General features: G+C 55.5%; 3 protein-coding genes across 6 annotated transcripts in view; 2 read left to right on the plus strand and 1 right to left on the minus strand.

The window, feature by feature from the left end:
• LOC106888253 (trichohyalin-like) overlaps positions 1–16,662 on the plus strand; it is a 65,821-nt gene that overhangs the window by 42,326 nt on the left and 6,833 nt on the right. The window contains exons 9-11 of the mRNA XM_014942331.1: positions 10,264–10,348; positions 10,725–10,794; positions 11,283–11,516. Coding sequence (XP_014797817.1) covers positions 10,264–10,348; positions 10,725–10,794; positions 11,283–11,516 — 389 coding nt within the window. The remainder of the gene's footprint in view (positions 1–10,263; positions 10,349–10,724; positions 10,795–11,282; positions 11,517–16,662) is intronic.
• LOC106888254 (putative uncharacterized protein DDB_G0271606) lies at positions 11,657–13,906 on the plus strand. Of its 4 annotated transcripts, XM_014942333.1 has the most exons (6): positions 11,665–11,840; positions 11,967–12,120; positions 12,481–12,639; positions 12,723–12,863; positions 13,551–13,644; positions 13,789–13,906. In XM_014942333.1, exons 1-5 carry the CDS (start codon positions 11,752–11,754, stop codon positions 13,614–13,616), a joined length of 609 nt encoding a protein of 202 aa, XP_014797819.1. In that variant the 5' UTR covers positions 11,665–11,751; the 3' UTR covers positions 13,617–13,644; positions 13,789–13,906. The 4 variants fall into 4 exon arrangements, 2 of the variants coding, with proteins under 2 accessions (XP_014797819.1, XP_014797818.1); XR_001412080.1 differs by having other exon boundaries at positions 11,657–11,840; positions 12,765–13,644; positions 13,789–13,858; XR_001412079.1 differs by having other exon boundaries at positions 11,668–11,840; positions 12,723–13,644; positions 13,789–13,856.
• LOC106888255 (pre-mRNA-splicing factor ATP-dependent RNA helicase PRP16-like) lies at positions 13,911–14,745 on the minus strand. The gene is made up of 3 exons (XM_014942335.1): positions 14,608–14,745; positions 14,320–14,441; positions 13,911–14,174 (listed from the first exon to the last, which is right to left on the minus strand). Exons 1-3 carry the CDS (start codon positions 14,695–14,697, stop codon positions 14,090–14,092), a joined length of 297 nt encoding a protein of 98 aa, XP_014797821.1. The 5' UTR covers positions 14,698–14,745; the 3' UTR covers positions 13,911–14,089.

The raw sequence follows: 16,662 nt of genomic DNA on the forward strand, positions 1-16,662 counted from the left end.
ACGTGGCGCCTCCGCCCGCGCGGAGCTTCCGCCTGCTCCGGCCTCGCCCGTCCCCCGTCCGGCCTCCCCTCGCCCCCAGTCTCCCTCCGCAGTGGGGTCTTCCGCGCTACGCGGCTTCTATCGACCCCGGACGCCCGCCACCCTCTCGGCCGGCTGCTCCCCTCGGGCCGCCGCCTCCCCTCCAACCTCCTGCTCCCCTTCAGCCGCCCCCTGCCCTCCCAGGGCACCACGTCCCTTCCAGCCTCAAACTCGTTGAGCCTCCCCACTCCCACTTCCCCTCCATTTTTGGCCTCCCCCTACTCTTTTGACACTCTCGTTCCAGGCTCCGGGTCCCCTTCTGCCTCCCTTAAGCTGCTTGGTCCCCGACTCCTTTCCAGTCTCCCCCATCCCCTTGGGCCTCCTCTGCCTTTTCAGCCTCCATATCCCTTCCAGCAGCCCCTTCCCCTTTGGTATCATCCTCACACTTTTTTTCAGTCTGCTCTCTGGCCTCAAACTCTTTATGGGTTGCTTCTTCCTTTTGTACCCCCTCCCATTTTATCCTCTGCCCTTTTTTCAGCCTCCCGTTGGCCTTTCCTCCCCTTTTTTTCAGCCATGCTGCTCCCACTCATCCCCTTTTTTGGGCCTCCTTCTTCACACTGCCCTCTTATTAAGCCTCTCCTTGCCCCCTTTTCAGCCTCCACCTGCCTTCTGTCCTCCCGCTCATTTTTCAGCCACCCCTTTCCTCAACATCCTCCTTTTCCCCCACCAGCTTCCCCTGCCCTTGAGCCTCCGGTTTATTTTTCACCTTCCACTTTCTTTCCAGCCTTTAGCCGCCCCCTGGCCTCTTGCTCTCTTTTGGCCTCCACTCACTGTTTTTCAGCATTTACCTTTCCCCACCTTCAACATCCACCTGTCCTCCAGCCTTGGATGGGAGGCCAAACAGGGGTAGGAGACCCAAAAGAGATAGGATGCCAACAAGAAATTAGAGGCCAAAAAGGAGTCAGAGGCTGAACAGAGGTGGGAAGATGAACAGGGAAGAATGCCAACTCAAAAATAGAGGCCAAAAAGGGCTGGGAGGCCAAACATGAGTGGGAGCACAGTAAGAAAGCAGAGGCTGAACAAGAGTGGGATGTCAGAAAGGAATGGGAGCCCAACAACAAAGTGGAGACCAAAAAGGGCTTAGAGGCTGAAAGAGTGGGAAGCCAAAAAGGGGTTTGAGGCCAAAAACGGGTGGCAGTCCAAAAAGGAGTGACAGGCCAACAAGAAAGTAGTGGCCAAAAAGGGGGAATGGAGGGGTGGGCAAACAGGGCTAGGAGATGGAAAAGGGGTGGAAGGACAAGAAGAAAGTAGAGGCTGAAGGAGGGGATGGAGGCTGAACAAGGTTGGAAAGTGGAAATGTTGTAGGAGGCCAAAACAAAGTGGAAGACAAACCAGAAATTAGAGGCTGAAAAAGTGTGGGAGGCTAAAAAGTGGTGGGAGAATGAACAAGGGTGGGAGGCCAACAAGAAAATAGAAGCTGCAACAGGGTGGGAGACAGAACAAGACTAGAAGGCCATAACAGGGTGGGAGGCCAAAATGGGATGGGAGGCTGAAGAGTAGTGATAGGCCAGTAGAGTTCAACAAAGGGTTAGAGGCCAAAAAGGGGTATGTCTGAAAAAAGGTAGGACACTGACCCACCCCCAGTAAAAGCCAAAAAAAGGTGAGAGGTTGACAAGAAAAAAATGATTGAAAGGGGTGGGAGTCAGTAAAATATTAGGAGGCTGAACAATGGTCAGAGGCCAAAAAGAAGTGGAAAGCTAAAAATAACATAAAACATGAAAAAGGGTGAGAGGCTGAAAAGGGGTAGACAGTCAAAAAGGAAGCAGAGGCTGAAAAGGAATGGGGGGCCAAACAAAGGTGGGAGGCTGACAAGGAGTTGGAGGCCAACAGGAAAGAAGAAGCCAAAAGGGGTGGGAGGGTGAAAATGTATTGGAGGCCGCCAGGAAAGTAAAAGACAGAATGGGATGCTGAAGAGGGGTAGGAGGGCAACAAGAAAAAAGAGGCTGAAAAAGGGTGGGAGGCCAAAAAGAGGGGGAAATCCAAAAAGCGTCTACTTTCTCCTCCTTTTTGTAGTCGTCCTTATCTTCTAGTTTCCTTTTGGCCTCCCACACTGTTTTGGCCTCCCATACATTTTTGGCCTCCTACCATTTTTCAGCCTCTCACTCTTTTTGCCTTTTCTTTCTGGGTGACCTCCCCTGCTCCTTTTCCACCACCCACTCTTGTTCTTCCTCCCGTCCCTTTTCATCCTCTACTTTCTTGAATGGCTTCCCATCCCTTTGTCAGTCGTCTACCCTTTTTCAGCCTCTCTTGTTTTTTTCCACTGGTACCACTTCTGGGCCTCTACTTTCTTGTCGGTTTCTTTTCGGTTTCTTGTCTGTTTCCCTGCCCTTCTCAGCCTCCCACTTTCTTTTTGGTCTCCCACCCTTTCTTAGCCTCTTCTTTCATTTTAACCTCTTACCTCTTTTTGGTCCTCCCGCCTTTTGTCAGCCTCCGCCTCTTCTTGGCTTTTAATTTATCATCGACTTCCCAACCTTTCATCTGTCTCCCACCCTTTTGCAGCCTCCCACCCTTTTTTGGGGTGTCCTTTCTTGTCATCCTCTTACCCTGTTTTGGCAGTCGCCTCTCTGGATTGCTCAAAGTTCCTGCTTGGGCTACCAGGAATGGTTTGGCTGGGAGGTGGGATGCCACAGTGTGACGGGGCAGTGCTCCCCGCAGGGAGCTGGTGTCAGTGGATGGCCATGGAGACTTCTCTTACCTGGGGTTTCTCACATCGTTTCCATCCCTTGAGGAGGAAGAGCTCCCCAGCTCTAGATGCAAGTTGGTTGTCTCCTATTTTCGGCTCAGACCATAAACACATTCCCCATTAAATCCTGCTGGAGGAATCCAGCTGTTTCCCAGCAGCCTTTTTCCTTCTCCCTTGCCTCCGGTTGTGCTCGGTCAAGTGCCAAAACCATAAAAAACCTGGAAAACCTTCCTGGGTGAGTCACCTTCTCCTCATGGCCCACCGCCTGCATGGACCTGCTGCACAGCAGTCCCTGCTGTAGCCCCTCAGCAGTGGTCCTCCCGATGCAATATGGTCGTGTTGAGGGAGATGATGGGATTAGACTGGGGTTCCCTTAGTTTTTACTCTTTTTTTCTTTTCCTTTCTTTTCCCTGTTTTTTTTTTTCCCCTGTAGGCTTCGCGTATTCCGTCTGAGCACACTCTAAAGCAGTTTTGTTGTAGTTGCGGGTGTTTGTTTCTCAGGAAGGAGTTAGGCCACATAAGGATGAAGTCTGGTTAAGCTAAAAAAATGTAACTATTTTTCCTGTGGTTAGAATTATTTTTAACACTAGTAATTTTTTGCATGCGAGTATTTTTCCACTCATTCCGTAACTCAGAAATAGTTGAAAGGAGGTTAATCAAACATTGGAATTAAATGCATCTTCATGCAAAGGCTCAGCGTGGAAAATTTTAGCTGCAAAACAGAAGTGTTTGAGAAGGAGTTGAGCCTGAGCACAACATGATGGTGTCCATGGTCCCCTCAGGCTGCAGACGCTGATGTGCCCGAGGTCTCAGCTCACACAGGGACACCCCCTCTGAGCAGGACTGAGAACTTGAATGGAGCTTTCAGCCCGAGATCTCTTTCGGTGCTTCTGCAACAGCTTACCCAGGGCCTGGATCAGCCCTTTAAGCACAAGCCCAGCAATACACCCCCAGACAAGCCCTGGGACGGGTGTGCTGGCACCAAGGGGAGCAGTGGAGCCCCAGCATGGTGTCTCCCACACCCCATCACAGGACCACCAGAATTAATGGCTGCTTTAGAATCAGTAACTGGGTGAACAGTGATGGAAACAAGCTGTCCAGATGTTTTAAATGTCCATGGATGGCACATCTGCAGCATTGGGTTTACTCTTCCAAGAGTTAACTGGTAATGCATATGCTTATTTCCAGTTTAAGTTTGGTTTGTTTCATCTTAACAGTCATCAGATTGAGATGTCCTTTCCCCTGCTAGATCTAAGAGCCTTCTGTTATTGATGCTGTTCTCCACGAAACCACTCACATACAGATCTGTGAGCAAATTCCCCCTCACGCTCCTCTCCACTAAACCCCGCACACAGCATCACTTGAGTCTCACAGGCTGAGGCTGTGCCTGTGGCTCCTCTTGGAGCCCTTCCCAGAGCTCCAACATCCCTCTGCACCATGATCACCAGCAGCAGGCCAGCTCCTACCACCACCGAGAGACCACAACTCCGTTTTGAGCTGTGCCTGTCACTAACTCAGCCATTGTGTTGACTCATTAGCCCACAGCTTTCACTGAGCACCCATGGTCATCTCCAAGATGGCCACATCCTCCACCAAGCCTGTGCTCCCAGGGCAGGTCCTTGCACCCCTGGGGCAGTGTCTGTGCTTTGCTCCTGAAGGCAGGATTTTACATTTTGCAGTGACCCGATGTCACCAGCCTGCGCGTGGTGTATCACAGCATCCAGTCTCTGTCGTGGTGCGACGCCTCCTTTGCTGTCCCCCCATCCCTGTGTGCATGAATTTGTCATTAACGATTGAATCAGTCATTTCTTTGTTTTCTTCTGTTTGTTAGGTAGAAATACTACTGTCTGCTCGGACATCGGTGCCTCGCGGTTGCTGGAGGAGTTCACCATCCTCCGTGATTCTTTGCACGCTCCAAAGAGCTTGCTCCTGTTAAAGTGATCCCAACTGGGTTTTACTCCAAACGGATTTTTCCCTTCCATTTGCCCAGTTGCAGTGCATCAGGCTCTGGTCCAGGAACCCCCATGGAGGGAGTGAGGCAGCGTTTGGGCTGGGGTGGGGGGGAGCACATGCACAAACCTGCAGGCTCTCCTTTAGTGGGAAGGCAGAAGTTCCTTATATTAAAAGGTGTTTCCAGTGGAAATACTGCACTGGTAAAAAAAAAAAGCAACCCAAAGCTGTCAGTGGACTTGACCCACACTGGTGCCAGTAGATGTATCTGCTCAAAGCCAGACAGAATTAGGGGAGGGTGTATATTATCAGCATATACATAAAATACTGAAATTTAACTGAACTGACCTATAGTGGCTGTACAAAGGCAGCATTCCCTCCATTCTGGGGAGGGGACCATAAAGAAGGGGCTGTTGGAGAAAGGCAGGTCCAAATGCAGGAAGAGACTAGTAAGTATTTACATAGTTGGAGAGTTCTTTTAAAATACCACCCAAGCCCATCAGGTGTATTATGGAGTTGGTCCTGAGATGATGCTCGGAATGTCTAGACAACGTGAGATAAGAAAGCAAAGAAAATAAGGATTTATAGTTCACCCTGGCCAGAGGATTCTTCCTGTTTCTTGTGTGCAAAAGTACGACTGTTGCTTTCTAAAAACTAGCCCTTTAGGATGGCTGCTAGGAGATAGCACCCAGCCAGGGAGGAGGCCAGCATCAGTTGACTCAGAGCAGCAGAACATCTGACGGTGCCCCCCAGCCCTCATCCAGCAGAAGCTGCCTGCCCGCTCCCCGGGCATCGGGTCCATGTGAAAGGGAAGAGGTGGCGTTTGCTCCGGGGCCACGTTGCGGGGTGACTCCAGATCTGTTCCTGTTTGGTGGCAGGCAGGACACCGACCTGCGTTGTTGCTGGCTGGCTGTGTGGATGTTCCCAAACCGCCCCCTACCGCGTGCACCGTGGCCCACTCTGCCGCAATCACGGCTGGACGTGGGGCTGCACAAATAGCCCTCGGCGTGTCCAACACGCCACCGGGGCGTGCGAATGCCATGGCTGCCGCTGCACAAGCTGTTTGTGCAGTCACATAGTTACAAGCAAGACCTTAACTTATCTCCGCTTGGGCTTCCCTGTGCAAAACGGGGATAATAACGCTTGCTCATTTTGCAGAAGGGCTCTGCAGTTCAGTTCATGAATATAAAGTAGTTTGAGATCCTCTGATGGAAGGGGCTAGAGATGGACAAAGGGGTACCTAATGGCACAAAGCTGACTTAAGTCCCAAGCACCAGTCTCGCCCCGCCGCACTGTGTTTGCTAATCCGAGTGTGTAATCAGCGTATACGGAGGCGACATGTTGGTTCGAGCTGTGTAATACAACAGCCACTTCAAAGCGCGCTCTCACCGTGAGCTCACGCTCCCCGAAAGGGGCAGGCGGGCTCTGTGCAGGCAGCCACAAAGGGCTGGCGATGCGCAGGCGAAAATGGAAAGCTGTCTGGGAGCGGGAGATGGGTGTAGAGCTAAATACAGACATGGTGCCGCTCCTTGAAACAGAAAACATCTAAATCTCTCCCCTCCCTCCCCACCTCTGCCTGTCAGCTCTTCCGAATGAAGTCCCAGCTTTGTTTTCCTGATTTCCATTTTGTATCCTAAAATATTCACTCCAAGTTCCGCTTGACAGACATCCCTAATCTAATCTCCATGTCTGCTTTCTAATTTTCGCAGTCAGGATAAAACAAATTGGCTGGCGTTAATTGCCTGTGCAGCGGCCTGGAGCTTTGAGCCGTGATTTACGAGCTCAGAGCAGGCGCTCTGCAACACATTTTTCTTAATTTATTTTTAATGAGTCTCTCAATTAATTTTCTTGGAAACATCTTAATGATGTTGGAGGCGGGTGTTAATGAGGTTTGTACCAGTGCCTCATTTTGCATATTTTAAAGTACTGAATGGCATCACAAGCAAGCTCCTAGTCCTAAAACAGAAAAAAAAATGCTTAAGGCTGGCAAGGGAGACCCTCCTCAGCTACTACTGATGTCTCAGCTCGGGCTTTCAGGATCTGTGGGCTGGTTGGTGACTTAGAACATCAGGAGGCTGAAGCTGGCAGAGCCTGCAGGGATGGACAGCCCCGGGGGTGCGGGAGGGCTGAGGGGCAGCGCTGGGGCACGGCTGGTGGCCCGTCGTTTCTTAACAGACAGGATCAAAGCCTGGACTCACCGCCTGGGCATGCTGCAGTTCCCCTCGACAACCCCGTGCCGGCATCCCTCATGCTGCGGGCTCCCCGTCCTCCACCTCCCCCCGGCCAGACCCTTTGGGCAGGAGTGCCCCGGGGCACGGGGGCCGGGCTGCCTTGGCTGGCGACCGTGGGGGGCTCCAGGGCATCTCCGCCGGCTCACGGGGTCCCCGGTAATTGCTGGTGCGTGTGCCGGGGAGAGGCAGCAGCTGGATCGCCTTTGTTTTCTCTCAGCACGTCAGTCTTCATTAAACCAGAGGGGAATGAAAAGGGATTCACTTTTGTCCCAGCCAGAACGTGGCAGCTGTTTAATTTCAATTAACGTGGCACTGAAAAGAATAACATTATGGCAGTAATTAAAGTGAGACAACTCCCACCCCCAGCACTGCGCGGTGCCGGCTCACCCAGCAGAGGGTCCAGTTTGACCCCCCCAGCTCCTCCCAGCACCAGGCGAGCACGGGTGGGCAGCTGTGGGTCAGGGCTGTGGGGCTGCCCCACAGGCTGACAAGGAGCTGGAGAAGGGTTGAGCCCTGCCAAGGCAGGCGCTGCCCACAGCCCCAGGGCAGCAGGATGGGCAGCACATCAGCTGGAGCTGAGGACAGGTATGGTGGCAGGTCAGATGTGCCCGGGCACAGGCGGCCAGCAGCCACCTCCAGAAACAGGGGCCCAAGGCACAGCCCCACGGCGGATCCCCTGCTCCAGGAGCAGGTGGCCGGGTCTGTGCTTGGTACGGTGTGGCACAGTGCAGCACGGCACTGTGTGTTGCACAAGACAGCGTGGTGTGGCAGAGCTCAGCACGGCGTGGCACGGCGGTGCAGGCCAGCACAGCACGGGCACCAGCCAGCTTGGCAGTGGGGACAGCCTGGTGACACCACTGCGTGCAGTAACAAGGGCAAAGGAGGTGGCAAAGGGCCACCTAAGCCATGACTTCAAGCCATGACGTTCTGCTGAGGGACAGCAGAGCGATGCCAAGCCGTGCTGAGCTGGGCCACACAGAACAGTGCAGGCTGCTGCGGGCTCAGCCCCAGCGTGGCTGCCATGTGTGGGGTGCTGCCAGGGGAGGGCAACTGGCTTTAATTAATAAGTCCATGACGGAGCACCAAGGCAGAGGATGGCAGCTGGGGAGGCTCTGTGCCCTGTTGGGTGCTTTGTGCCCCATTGGGTGCTCTGTGCCCTGTGGGGTGCTCTGTTCCCTGGCTGCCACTGCCTGACCAAGCGGGCAATCTGCGGGGAAATTTTGTTCCCTTGCACGGGCAGAAATTAGGGCTAAATTCAACTGCCTTCCGCACAGCGGGGGTTAAGTGGCCCCGCTCGCAGGACTGTTGGTGCTGCGCCCGCTCCCACCGCCTGTGGCTGCGACCCGCTGGTGGAGCAGGTCGTCATGGCAACCGATGATTTCTATGATGGTACATCTGCGTTCACCTCCGGGGCCCAGCTTGGCCTTGGAAATTTCCAGTTAAAATACTTACCCGTGAAACCGCACTCAGCGTCAGCGAGGGGCGACAGAGTGGGGAGCCCTGTGGCACGGTGTGTGCTGGGGCCATTGCTCTGCAGCTGGCACCCAGGGACTGTCCCTGCCACCCCGGGGCACCCAGGCTGCTGCGGTGCTGCCCCGGGCAGGGAGCACAGACCAGCCAGAGCTGCCGAGCCATGGTAGGGCAGCCCCATCCACTGCACCCACCCCCACCTCTTTGTGGCCCCCAACTCCAGCACTGCAGACGCCATTTCACCAGCCAACGCGCCCATCTGCACTAGCATTTTGCCTCTATGGACTGGTTTTCATACATCCGCACGGCTGCACACCTACCTACACGGAACCAGCGCTGCCCCGCACTCTGGGGTCACTGCCTCACACCATCCTTTGGCAGCTCCCCAGATTGCACCCATGTCTCCCACCCACTACAGGGCGACTGCGGCCCGATGGGATGGGGCAGGTCTCCTGTGCCCCAGGAACAGGCTGGAGGCCGCTGCCTGCCAAAATTGATTCCTCATGTAGGCACCAGTCCATCCCCTGTGCCCTGGCTGGAATTCCTAAAAGCCCTGGGTGAAGGTTTCCTGTGGGGCTGCCCGGCAGGATTTCCCTTTGCAAAGGCCACTTGCCCTCTCCCCAGCGATCGCTGTTGTCCATGTGGCTGCTGATTTGGGTTTCTGTTGAACCCCCCCCAGCAGCAGCTGGGCTGGCAGCCAGGCTCATCTCCACCCTCAGAGCCTCTCCTCGCCCACGGACAGTGCACTTACCCCAGGAAGCTTTTGGGGCATGCTCGGCCTCCCCTGGGGCCCATGGCCTGCAGCCCTGCTGGGATGCATCCCTGCAGCACGTCCCTCCAGCCATGCTACATGCATGGTGAGCAGACCAGAAGGGGCCACACAGCGTGGCCACCCATGGCCCCAGCCGCTGCTGTCACACCACTTGGGCAGCGCCGGGTCCGCTTTATTGACATTTACCATGGCAGAGGTAAAGAGGGTTTGTTTAGGGGTTGGGTTTTTTTATGCTATTGATCTGGTGCTTTAAGAGGGGAGGGAAAAAAAAAATTCTCCTTGGCTGTCTAAACACTATTGATCTGTGCTGGGAATCCGTGTGGACAGGGAAGGGCGTGGAGAAATTGAAATTTCATTTCTGACTACTTGTTCCTGTTATTTTTACCCCTTTGGACCTGGCAAAGCACGGAGCATCAGCCTCAGTCCCCATGGTCAATAGCATGTGCTGCAGGCTTGGGCAGGGAGCTGGGACAGGCAGCAGGAGAGTGTGTCATTTTAGAACACTGCTAGACTCCCTGTAAAAGAGACTCAATTCGATGAGGGTAGGGGCCTGGAATGTCGTTTTGTACAAGAGCTACAGGTAATTAATCAGTGGAAATGCTGTTGAAACAGTATGCAGCCCAAGCTCTACCACCACACGGAGCACACAGATAGGAATTTGGGATCCTTCTCGCGGCACATAATATAATCTCAAAAAGGTTAACTCCTTTGAATCCACTGGCCTTAATAGTCTTGCCTGGTGCTGGGAAAAACCATCACTAGTGTGGGCAGAGACGAATGACCCCCAGGGTGTACCCCCCAGTGTGATGTCAGAGCTGTTGCTGTGAGGTCACAGCTGCCACCCGCACAGCCCTGTGGCTCGCGGGGAAGGAGCCCACACTTGGCCTGGGACTGTGGCCTGGGGCAGGTTCCTGCTGGATACAGCGTGGGACTGCTGACTGCTGAGCTGGTTTTTTGGGTCGGGACACAGAGCAGGCGGGGGGGCGGGGGGCGCTGGCAGCTGAGACACGCCTGGCTGGGCATCCTAGAGAAGAGCCCTCAGGAGTCAGACTTAACTTTTCTCTGGTTTCTTTGCCCAGGGAGGGTCTTCAGCCTTTCTTGGCTTCTGGTGGCTGCCCTGGTCGCCCTGCGGACACGTCTGGCAAGATTGTGCCCCTTCTCCATGTATGTACGACACCTTTCTGCTGTGGCCCGGGGGGAATGGGGATGTCTGAGGGCCAATGCCAGCACAGGGCAGAGCAGAGGGTGTACCCCATCCAGGAACCCGGGATGCCAGTCGGGCACTAGCACTGCTGGAGGGGAGGGCCACGGGCTCCCGTGCAGCTCTGCCATGCTTCTTGTGCAGGAGCCCCGGGCTCAGCGTCTCCCACTGGCACCAGGAGCTCCTGCAATGGGGAGTTGCAGTGGCAAAGCCACGGGCTGGTGGGGCTGCTCCAGGCAGGGCTGGGTGACATCCCTGGCTGCCCTCTCCCTGAGACCAAGGGTTATCTGGGGCCAGTGGGAAAGGCCTGTCCCATGTTGTGGTGTGTCCCTCTCGCAGTGAGAGAACGTCCAAAATGTGGCGCGCGCAGAACACCTCCATCCAGCAGACGGAGACCCGGCAGCCCCAGGTGAGCAGTGCTGACCCCACTCCCATCCCAGGCACTGGTTGTGTAGCTTCAGGTGGCCACGTGGGAGAGGAGGCCCTGGCCAGCCCTTGCCTGTGCCACCAGCCAGCTCATCCCCCCACAGGGCTGGGGAAAGAACAAGGACTGAGGGGCGGCCAGTCCTGCCGCAGCTGCACTGGTCCCACTGCCACCATTTCCCACAGCAGCCACAGCTCACGCTGGCATCCCTCAACACCAGGAGCCAGCAGTGCCAGGGCCTCGGCTGTTCATGAGCCCAGAGGGACTGTCAGAACACACACACACACACCCCCCACACACACGGGGTGGTGCTGCCTTGCAGGGAGAGGTCTGCACCCCACCCATCGTCAACACACTCCATTGCTGGTCTCTGACCAAAACCTGCACTGCCGGTGCTGTTGCCCAGCCCCAGAGCCTGGCAGGAGCTGCGAGATGGGCTGGCCGCAGCAGTGAGCCAGACTCATGTGTCCTAGGGCCAAAGGCAAGCGTCGGCGCTGGAGCCACTGCAAGGGGAGCCCCAGGCATGCCGGGACAGAGAGCAGCAGGAGCTGGAGCCAGCACAGGTGCTGGTCTCAGCACTGAAGCTGCAGGTGGAGTTCCTCAGGGAGGAGAACCGCAAGCGGCTGGACCAGCTGCAGGAGCGGGAGCGTGCAGTGGAGCAGGAGCTCCAGGAATTGGCCTTTCTGATGCAGCACTATCCGAAGGAGGTGAGGAGGCCCTGGCCAGCCCTTGCCTGTGCCACCAGCCAGCTCATCCCCAGGAGGGGCATAGGAGCCAGGAGGGCAAGTGTCCCCAGAGCCCGCTGCAGGGCTGAGCCCTGCTCCGCTTCCCACAGAAGCCCTGGGGCAGGGCACGGGAAGACAATGCCAACCAGAGCCACTGTCTCCAGCAGCCCAGGCCTGGAGCACCCTGCAGCGCGCAGAGGAGCGGCCACGTTCATCCATGGGGAAGGGCACACCCTGCCAGGCCAACAGCCAGGTGGAGGCCAAGCTGCAAGCAGGCAGCAGCAAAGCCGAGCAGGCACAGAGCAGGTAGGAGGCCCTGAGCCTGGCTGTCCCTGGCACAGCCAGAGCCCAGCCAGGGTTGTGCCCATGCCCACTCCATCAAGGGAGGGCAGCCTGGGGCCACCACAGCTGAGGCTGTGCCCTTGCCCCCAGGGAGGTGGCAGTGCAGGTCCAGGCAGAGCTCAGCCAGTGCCAGCAGAAACAGCAACTGAGCCTGGAGCAGGAGCTGAAACACGTGCACCCTGCGTCCCATGCCCAAGAGAAGGTGCAGAAGAGCCTCGAACAGCTCCAAGCCCTGAGGGAGCAGGTTGGTAGTGGACAAAACCTGCTGGGGGGGTCCCTCCGTCAGCCTGGCCCAGTCTCCCCTGCCCCCGTGGGTAAGCCAGGGCTTGCCCAGGGCCAGGAGCAAGCTACCACGCCACGAGAGCAGCAAGGGCAGCTGCACTGCCAGCAGGACGGGAAGGAACAGCTCTAGCAAGAGCTGCAGCAGGCCAGGAGTGGACGAGCACCCTCAAGAGAGAGAATAAAGCCCTGGAGCAAAGCCTGTGCTGCAGGCGTGGGCAGGGAGCTGGGACAGGCAGCAGGAGAGAAGGCACAGCCCTCACTCTGGCAGGAAGCAGCACTAGCCCACGACGCAGCACCCACCAACGCCTTGCCTTCTCTGCAGCTGAGGGCACGGGAGGAAGAGAACTGGAGCCTGTGGTGCGGCCTGGCTTGGCTGCAGGAGGAGCTGAGAGCCACCCGCAGCCAGGGCCAGCAAAGTGAGGAGGAGAGGCAGCAGCTCCGCTGGGAGCTAAGGAAGCTGCAGGAGCAGAGCAAGCAGGAGGTAAGCATGTCCCAGGTCTTCCCACCGGGCACCGTCAGCCTGTGCTCAGCCTGCATCTCTCCCGCTGCCTCTCTGTGCTGCAGGAGCTGAGCAGGCAAGCCCAACACTGGCAGCAGCTCTACCAGGACAGCCAGCGAGCTCTGGCTGCGCGAGAAGAGGAGCTGGTGCTGTGCAAAGTGGAGCTGGCGTTCTTCAAGGAAGAGCTCAGCAAGGCCAAGAAGCAGGTGCCGCATAGAAACGGGAGCGCAGGCTGGGCCCCTGGCACCAGGGAAGGACAGAGCCTAGCCCACAGGCAGGGCAGAAGTGGAGAGGACAGGAGAGGGGACAGCATACTGCAGATCCCGGGCCACCAAGGGAGGACGCTGCGGGTCTGGCAGCAGCAGGGTTGAATATTTTGAAACTAGCCCTCTTTGCTCCACCGCTAGAAAGAAGCCCCTCAGCATGGAACTACCATGGGATGACAGAAGTTCACAGCCAGTAGAGCTGAGGTTAACAGTTCCTCTCCAGAGGAGCTCTCCCAAGGCACCAGCGTCTCCAGACCCTCTGCTCAGCCCCAAAGGCTGCTGCCCCAGCACAGCCTGCTTTCTCCAGCCACCTTCAGTCTCCTAGAGGGCTGGGAAGAGCAGCCACGCACCAGCCATGAACCACCTGCTGGTTCACACGTGGCCCCAGTGGTCGTTCTTCCCAGGTAGAAACCCTGCGCTCTTCCCACGCTCTGGCATGCTCTGACAGCAGCAGCTGCGCAAGGAGAAGGAGCTGGTGCAGGTCAACAGCAGCGGAGCATCAGCAGTCACTGCTGCCAGCAGGGGTGCATGGGACAGATGGGCAACTGCTGCACTACCCAAGCTCCTGCAAGGCCAGCAGATCAGGAGTGTCTCTGCACCACCTCATCTCCCCTGCCTTTCCTCCAGGCGTCTTCAAGACACACAGGGCGGGATGCAGGAGGAAACACTTCTCTTCACGGCCAGAACCCCTGAGCAGCACCACAAGTGTGGGCAGCTGAAGGTGAGCGGAATCCCAGGCCCAGCCTGGCCTGAAACGGGGCTGGGCCTATGGGAGAACTGCCTTTGCGGCTGTATGGGCCAGGGCTGGGCCAAGGAAAGGTGGTCTTTGCCCTCTAGGTCAGTGTCATTCTCTGCCTCTTCCCAGACTCTACAGGGCTACAACTTGACAGTCCCAGCCCCACACGGTTCTGCAGGGCTGCCTCCACCCAACGCTCGCCTCCAGGACAAGAAGCAGCGCAGCACAAAGCAAGGATCAGAACGACAACCTTTAAACAAATAAAATTATTTCTGTTCTGTAGCAAAATTAGTGCCAAGCACCAAAGCCTTCCTGGGCCACAAGCTGTAGAGCACCTCACAGGGTACGGTGATCAGAGGAGCTGGGCACTCTCCTAAGGCTCAGCTGCTCCTGGAAGTCTTTCAGCCTCAAAGCAACGGGCACTGCCTTCTCAGAGGCCAAAGCGGGCTGGGGTGCGTCGTGGCGTCAGGGGTTCTCCCTGCTCCTTCCGCCCAGGGGTGTAGATTTTAGTAGATCTGCCAGGAGAGGACAAGGGTGCTTAGTGGAATACGCAACCTTTCCCTGCACCAGAACACCCATGGGGAAGTTGGGCTCCTCTCCGTAGCTCCCTACTCCTGTTCCTAAGCAGGCAACCCATGGCCAGGCAGGGCCAGCACCTACCTTGTGCTGCCCAGTGGGTTACGGCGCTCCTGCTCCTCCCGACGGGCACGTAGCTGCTCCTCAGCCAAAGCCATCTCTTCCTCCATGGCAGATACTTCCTCCTTGGCCCGACGGCGGTTCTCCTGGAGTAAGGCAGGAGCAGGTCAGGGACAGGCAGAATGCTGGCCAGCAGCAGACTCCCTGCAGGCCCACAGGCCTCTTCCCTCCACATCAACACACACACACGGCACTAGAACAGGCACGCAGTGGGCCAGCTGTCTGCCAGCTCATCCTGGACAGGAGGCTCACCTGGCGTGACTTGCCAGCATGCTTGATACTGTAGAACATGGGGCCCAGCTCTGCCAGCCACTCTCCGTCCACAGCAGTGACACACTGCATGTATTCCTGCAGAGACAGAAGGAAATACCAGGGTAGCAGGATGGCACTCTCAGGGCCTGGGCACCATTTCTAGAGCCATGGCAGCTTCTTCCTTCCTCCACTTGCTGATGGCACTTCTCAGGCTGGGACTACAGCCCTTCCAGACAATTCCTCCTGGCCTCAGAAGCTGCTGCAGGCTGGTCTTGATGAGAACACAAAGAGGTTCAAACATGTCACACACAGGTGAGAAAAAAAAACATTGGGAAAAGGACAAACAGGACTCTGCAGATGACATGGCCATGACATAATGTGTAGCATAATCAACTAATCAAAGGCATGTTTAGGATAACGATTCCGTAGGATAGGTGTATGTGTGCCTTCTATGGGAAAAAAGTGCAAACTAAACCTGTAATAAGTCAGGCGGTCGGGAAGAATGTGAGCTCCAACTTCTCAGCCAATGAGAAGAGAGACGGAAACTCAGGCGGCCAGGATAGGAGTATAAAATACCTGAAAGCTGAAAGATCGGCGTGCATCTATTTTTGGTGCACCCGATTCAGCGCTGGGAAGACACCCAAGCCCTTTTGAGAGAGTTGTTTCAGCCAGATGAAGGTGAAAAGATAATTACTAAAGATGCAGAATGAACACAACAGGCTGGAGGAAGTTGAAACCCCTGGCCAGCAAATGACAGGGACAGAGCCACCTGCCAAACCGCACTCCGAAAGGGAGCAGCAGCAATGAGAGCATGCAAAGAAATGGGGCTAAGGAACTGGAGTGCAGACAGAGGCCAGATGAAGGCCCTTGTGGTCTTTGGATGCATTCCGACAAGCCTTGTTGACATATGGGGGAAGGACCACACAAAATTTTAGTGAAATGCTTTTTGTAGTGAAATGAGCATCTTTGTGGCTCAGTCAGGCCCGATAGACAGAATAAACAGTGTAAAGGTCATATGCCTGGGTGGGCGGGAGAAAATTTGCAAAAGATTCTGAGAGTTGCTGTGTTTGTGCATGATGGACGTGAGGAAAGGCAAAAAGTTGAGCAGGTGACAGAGAGGAAACAAAGTCAAGGGGGCACACATACTGGCAGCGGCTTTGGTGAGGAATTTGTAAAAAGGAGAAATAGGAGCTGGAGGGGAAGAAGGCCGGCTTCGTGGTGGGAGTTAAGAAGACCTGGAAGAAGGGAAAGAGAAACGGGAGAAAAGAGAGTGCGATGATTGCGGGAACTGACGACTCTTAATGGCGGGAATGCCCGTCCTGGCCATGGGACAGGACACCAGGAAGAGATTATCACCAGAGGCATCTGCCCTGGGAAGTCTTGCAATTGCAATGCCTAGAGGAATGGGACCCTGTGCATCTGGAGGGAAGGCTAGAAAGAGTAGAGATTTTCCATATGTGGGTTACCCAATTGGACCAGTGGGACGTCTTGTGCGTCAAGGTGAAGGTTGTGAAGTAGACACGGGAGCTACGTTACCCCTTTTGAATTTTACCCCAAGAGGATCTAGGACCCCAAATAAAATTTTAATACATGGAGTCACCCACAGGTTAGAAAGAGCGGCATTTCAATACACCCCTCTTAGTGTAGGTAAGAAGAGTATCTGGAGGCAGTTTGCAGTAGCAGGGGACTGCCCAGCGGGCCTGCTGGGGAGGAAACTTGCAGGCTCTGGATGTAGAATGACACTTGCCTCCTGAAGGAATAGATTGAATAATCCCGGGAGTGGCTGTGGTCACTGAGAGGCCAAATAATGAGCTCAAAATACTGGAAACCCTGAAAGCTGTACCAACAAAGCTGAGGGGTAAAACCAGCACGGGTTTAGGATTGTAGTTTTGGGCCAACCTGTGAGCGTTAAAGCAAAAGGCTGTGAAAGAGTATATTATTCCCCAAGAGGATGAGAAAAGTGTCCAGAAGTTAACAGAGCGGCATCTATCCCAAGCAACTTTAAAAGTATGTGTGTCATTTTAGAACACTGCTAGACTCCCTGTAAAAGAGACT

The sequence above is a fragment of the Calidris pugnax genome, unplaced genomic scaffold, assembly GCF_001431845.1.
Source record: "Calidris pugnax isolate Ruff unplaced genomic scaffold, ASM143184v1 scaffold28, whole genome shotgun sequence".
In the NCBI taxonomy this organism is placed as follows: domain Eukaryota; kingdom Metazoa; phylum Chordata; class Aves; order Charadriiformes; family Scolopacidae; genus Calidris; species Calidris pugnax.